Source organism: Frankliniella occidentalis, unplaced genomic scaffold (assembly GCF_000697945.3).
Source record: "Frankliniella occidentalis isolate FOCC.00 unplaced genomic scaffold, Focc_3.1 Scaffold7, whole genome shotgun sequence".
NCBI classification, from domain to species: Eukaryota; Metazoa; Arthropoda; class Insecta; order Thysanoptera; family Thripidae; genus Frankliniella; species Frankliniella occidentalis.
In genome coordinates, this window is record NW_026267137.1 from 1,745,399 (window position 1) to 1,749,651 (window position 4,253).

General features: G+C 53.6%; 1 protein-coding gene across 1 annotated transcript in view; it reads left to right on the forward strand.

Annotated features, from left to right (window-relative positions):
* The window catches only part of LOC127750984 (vacuolar protein-sorting-associated protein 36-like), a 33,125-nt gene extending 28,894 nt beyond the window's left edge, over positions 1-4,231 (forward strand). Inside the window, exon 3 of the mRNA XM_052273830.1 lies at positions 3,081-4,231. Coding sequence (XP_052129790.1) covers positions 3,081-3,692 — 612 coding nt within the window. The 3' untranslated portion in view covers positions 3,693-4,231. The remainder of the gene's footprint in view (positions 1-3,080) is intronic.
* Positions 4,232-4,253: the final 22 nt, after the last annotated feature.

A 4,253-nucleotide genomic window follows, 5' to 3' on the forward strand; every position in this document is an offset into this window, starting at 1 on the left:
CATTGGCAGTATCTTTACTGATCTGCTGTATTAAATTAGGTTTGTTAGTTTGGGTTTGCCTCATTGTATATTAAAGCAAAGCGAAGTGCAACGCTGCATTGGCAGTATCTTTACCCGCACATGCCGGCCGGTGCACGGCGCCCGCAATATTACGAATAGGCAACCAACATCACAGCCGGCGCGGATGGGCATTTTCAGCCAGAGGGGATCACACAAGCGGCCCAGCGCAGATGGCCGGTCCGCGCGAACCCCGGCAGCGGCGCCGGCATTTACTCCCGGCCCCCTAACTCCCCCAGGTACACGCGGCGCAGATGACCATCGGCCCTCGGCGCCTCCCGGCTGCCACCACCGGTAACGCGCCGGGAGCCGCGCATTGTCTGACCACCACGGGCGCATGCCGCCCAGGACCAGTCCCACGCGCGGGGCCCCGCCACCCGGCCGCCACCCTGCTCCGCGAATGCGGACTTGGCTTTCCCGCCGCCGCGAGTTACGTCAGTCTGTCTTTCGTGCGATTTTACCGTCTCGTCGCTGCGCCGTCGTGTGTAATGTACACACAATTTCCGATGACAACGGCACCTACCTGTTGGGGGAGCGGCCGGGCGCACGGGCAACATTTTGAAGCGTTATGGGTCTGGGGAACGCGCACGCCCATCAGACAGAACGTTTTATGTTTTGGCGGGCTCCGACCGACTTGCATGTTACAATGGAAGTGGGAGTCATACCGACTGACTAAGGTATCACGGCCCAAAAGCAAATAGAGCGCCACCATGCAAGCGCACGGTTACTACAGGTTTACTTATTTTGCCGTCACCTCCACTACTTAATTCCAAAGACTGCTATTCATTTTGTGCTAAGTCCCCTAACCTAACCTAACCTTACCTAACCTAACCCAAATGAACTTGAGCGGAAGGTGCCTGCTCGCGTGGGTCCCACACAGGGTTTGCGCGTTGTTTTTTTTCCCGCAGTGGACTCTGCGGCGCGACCAGGTCGGGCCGGGTACGCCTGCCTGTGACGCGCCGCAGCAGCAGCCGCTGTCACTGCCGACTCTCCTGGCTGCGGCGGCGCTGCGCGGAGCCACGTTATTGGCCGAACAACAAAACGGAGACCCGTAATGCGACTCTGCGAAAACCAAACCGGGTTCAAAAAGTAACGCCTACGTATATTTATGCATGGGGAGTGAAAGTTGTTTGGAGTGGCTGAGCGGCGCGGGCGGGCGGCAGGCATCACTTTCCCGTCTCGTCCTCCAGCCTATTACATACAGATATATATCGGCAACACCCCCGCAACGCCCCTCCCCGCCACGCCCCGCCACGCCCCGCCACGCCGACAAGCGGGGACAGCCGATCGGGAGGCCGTCAACCGTCCGCTAAGCCCTCTGATGAGAGGCAGCAGCCAGAGAGTGGGAGGAGGAGAGAGGAGAGGGGTAGGCACCGGCGCAGGCGCAGGCACTCTGAGAGGGACGCGGCCGCGAGGGCTTTCGCCCTATAAATAGTGCAGCAATGATCAGCTCTCCTTGTCCTTCTCCGTGGAGCTGCCGCATGCCTCCCGCCCGGCGCCTTTCTCCAACCCCCGCTGCTGCTGCTGATCTTGCTCTAACGCTTCCTTGACATAACCAAAAAAAGAAAAAGTAAAATGAAATGACGTGAATCTGGGTAATTTCTGTATAGTTTTTGCCCTCTCTGTATAATCCTACCCGGAGGACGTTACCGCGCGAGTCGTGTTGCGGCCATCCGGGCCATCCGCACGCCTCTCCCAGCTTGACCATGGTGCACGAGGCCACGACAGCGGCAGTGAGTTCGGTCCGACACCAAGAAAACGCGTTTTTTAAAATCACTTTTCTTGCTGCTCCTTGTCATCTCTGTGGACACTACTCCCCCCTCCCCCTTTTTACTTTCGTGCTCCCAAAAGTAATAGGAGTAATGATAATAAAAATAAGGCAGTACCAGGTAGAAAAAGTCTCAGCTGGCATTGTGCACTTGGAGCCATCCACCCAGGGGTTTCGTAAGGGGATTGTACTTTTGTGGGTCATCTTTCATTTACACTCTCAGTGCGGAAGAACCTATTTGTTTTGTTGTCTCGTCATGTGAAGTTTTCACACACAGCAAACGGGTTGTAAAGAGTAAGAATTCCCTAAATTATTTCATACTTCTGCAGGGACTTGCATTGCTTCTTCAACTAGTTTTACTACCGCTTTTATGGCACAGAGTGTCGAGCTTTCATTGCAAATGGATGTCGAAAGTCCTCGTCGAAGATTTGTTTTTCCGCAATCAGCAGAAGGAGTATGGAATCACATCTATTATAAAATAACGTTAAAGATGATATAAAATAAAAATGCGGTCATACGACAGGTCCCTCTGAGCAATAACTTATATGCCGCTCTGCCATGAACAGTTTGCTCACGTGAGCAGTGTAGTACGTGTGCACGTGTGTGTGTTTGTGTGCGCTTGCGCGCCGCGAGATCGGGGCAGCAGACTATTAGTGCTGTTTGCGCAACTCGCACACCTTATTTGTTTGCCAGCCCATTACAAGATGTAGGTGCCCCTGCTCCCCCTCCTGCGCGCCTGGCGCCCCCTCCTCCCTCTCCCTGGCCGCCTCCCGGTGTAGTGTGGTGCCACCCCCTTTCCCCATTCGCCCGCGCCCCCCCCACCCCTCCCTTCCTATCAGTTCCCCACGGACGCGCCTCCTTCCTAACGATGTGTTCGACGTTGCTATTAGCACGCGAGTGTCACAGCGCGCTTAATTACCATGCTGATTGCCTGAGGGATGCACGGATGCACCGGGGCACTGGGGCTGCTCCTTCCGCTGTGGGCCTCCCGTCCAAGCTAAATTATTGCCATTGACAGAAAGCTATCTCAGTGTACTGCAGGGAGAGAGTCAGAAATTCCATATGGGTTATTTATTTGTGCTGTTTCCTGTTTTCGTTACTGTTTCTTTCTTTTAGGAAACAAACTGAAAAATGTATTTTTGGACAGTCTCTACCAGAGGGCAAAAGCCCCTTCGCCTTCCTCACTCTCTCTATAGAGAGATGTTTTTGAACGTGTCCTTTGCTGACCCCCCGGCTCGGCCTTTTGTTGTTGCAGGACTCGTCCAAGTACAAGTACGAGTACTCGGTGCTGGACGGGCTGGGCGCGCACTCGGGCCGCGTGGAGAGCCGCGAGGGCCCGCACACGCTGGGCGGCTACTTCGTGAGCGTGCCCATGGGCCACGGCGCCATGGCCTCGCCGCTGGGGCCCACCTCGCTGCAGCAGTCCGTGAGCTACATCACCGACAGCTGGGGCTACCACCCCATCGTGTCGTACACGACGAACCACGGCCAGGCCGTGACCACGGCGCAGTTCGCCATGGGCAGCAAGGCGGTGGCGGCGCTGCGCCAGCAGGAGGAGCAGCAGCTGCAGCAACAACAACAGCAGCAACTGCAGCTGCAGCAGCAACTGCAACAACAACAGCAACTGCAACAACAACAGCAACAGCAGCAGCAAGAGGAGGAGCAGGAGCAACAGCAACAACAACAACAAAGCCAACAACAACAACAAACACAGGTTAGTAAAGTAGAAGTTATCGGAAAATATGTATTAGATCATCGAAAAGCTAAGCACATTCAACTCAAATATTACGACAGCGTAAAAACTATTTTCCCGCCTTCAGGTATGATGCATAACTTTCAGGAAGCTTCAAAAAAATTAATCTCCTAAAGACGGTAAGCAAATAAATTCTTTCGAAGATAAAAAAAGCATATTAAAAGTCTGATGGGATTGGGGGACGAATGACTTTTACTGGCGAGCATTTTTGCGGGGTAACTCACAACTGACCACCTAACTACTGACATTCTTGACCTGTTTCAGAAAACGACAGTTTTAAGCCCCGTGGACCGTAAACCTCTATCTGCGTAGAGGGCTGACGCGGCGCAGCCATGACCAAAAACAGCGCAGCGCGGACTTATTCAATAGCAGTTAAATCGGACATAATTATGTCAAGGATATAGTTAATTATAGTCGTGTGAGCTGATTTTGACAAAGTAAGGTGGAGGTAGAGGTCCCAAGTTCCGGTTTCTTTTCGTTTCTATTAGCCTGATGTGCCACGCCGGCACCGCTCAGCAGCAGGTGAATAAGTAGAACGAGGGCAAATTGAAATCGCAAATGTTATTGCTTTCCGTTTTCGCCTTTGCTAATCATAATTTGCCACCTTACTCTCTCTCTCTCTCTTCATCGCCTCTCTTCACCGCCTCTCTTATGCATCTCTTCTGCCTCCCTCCC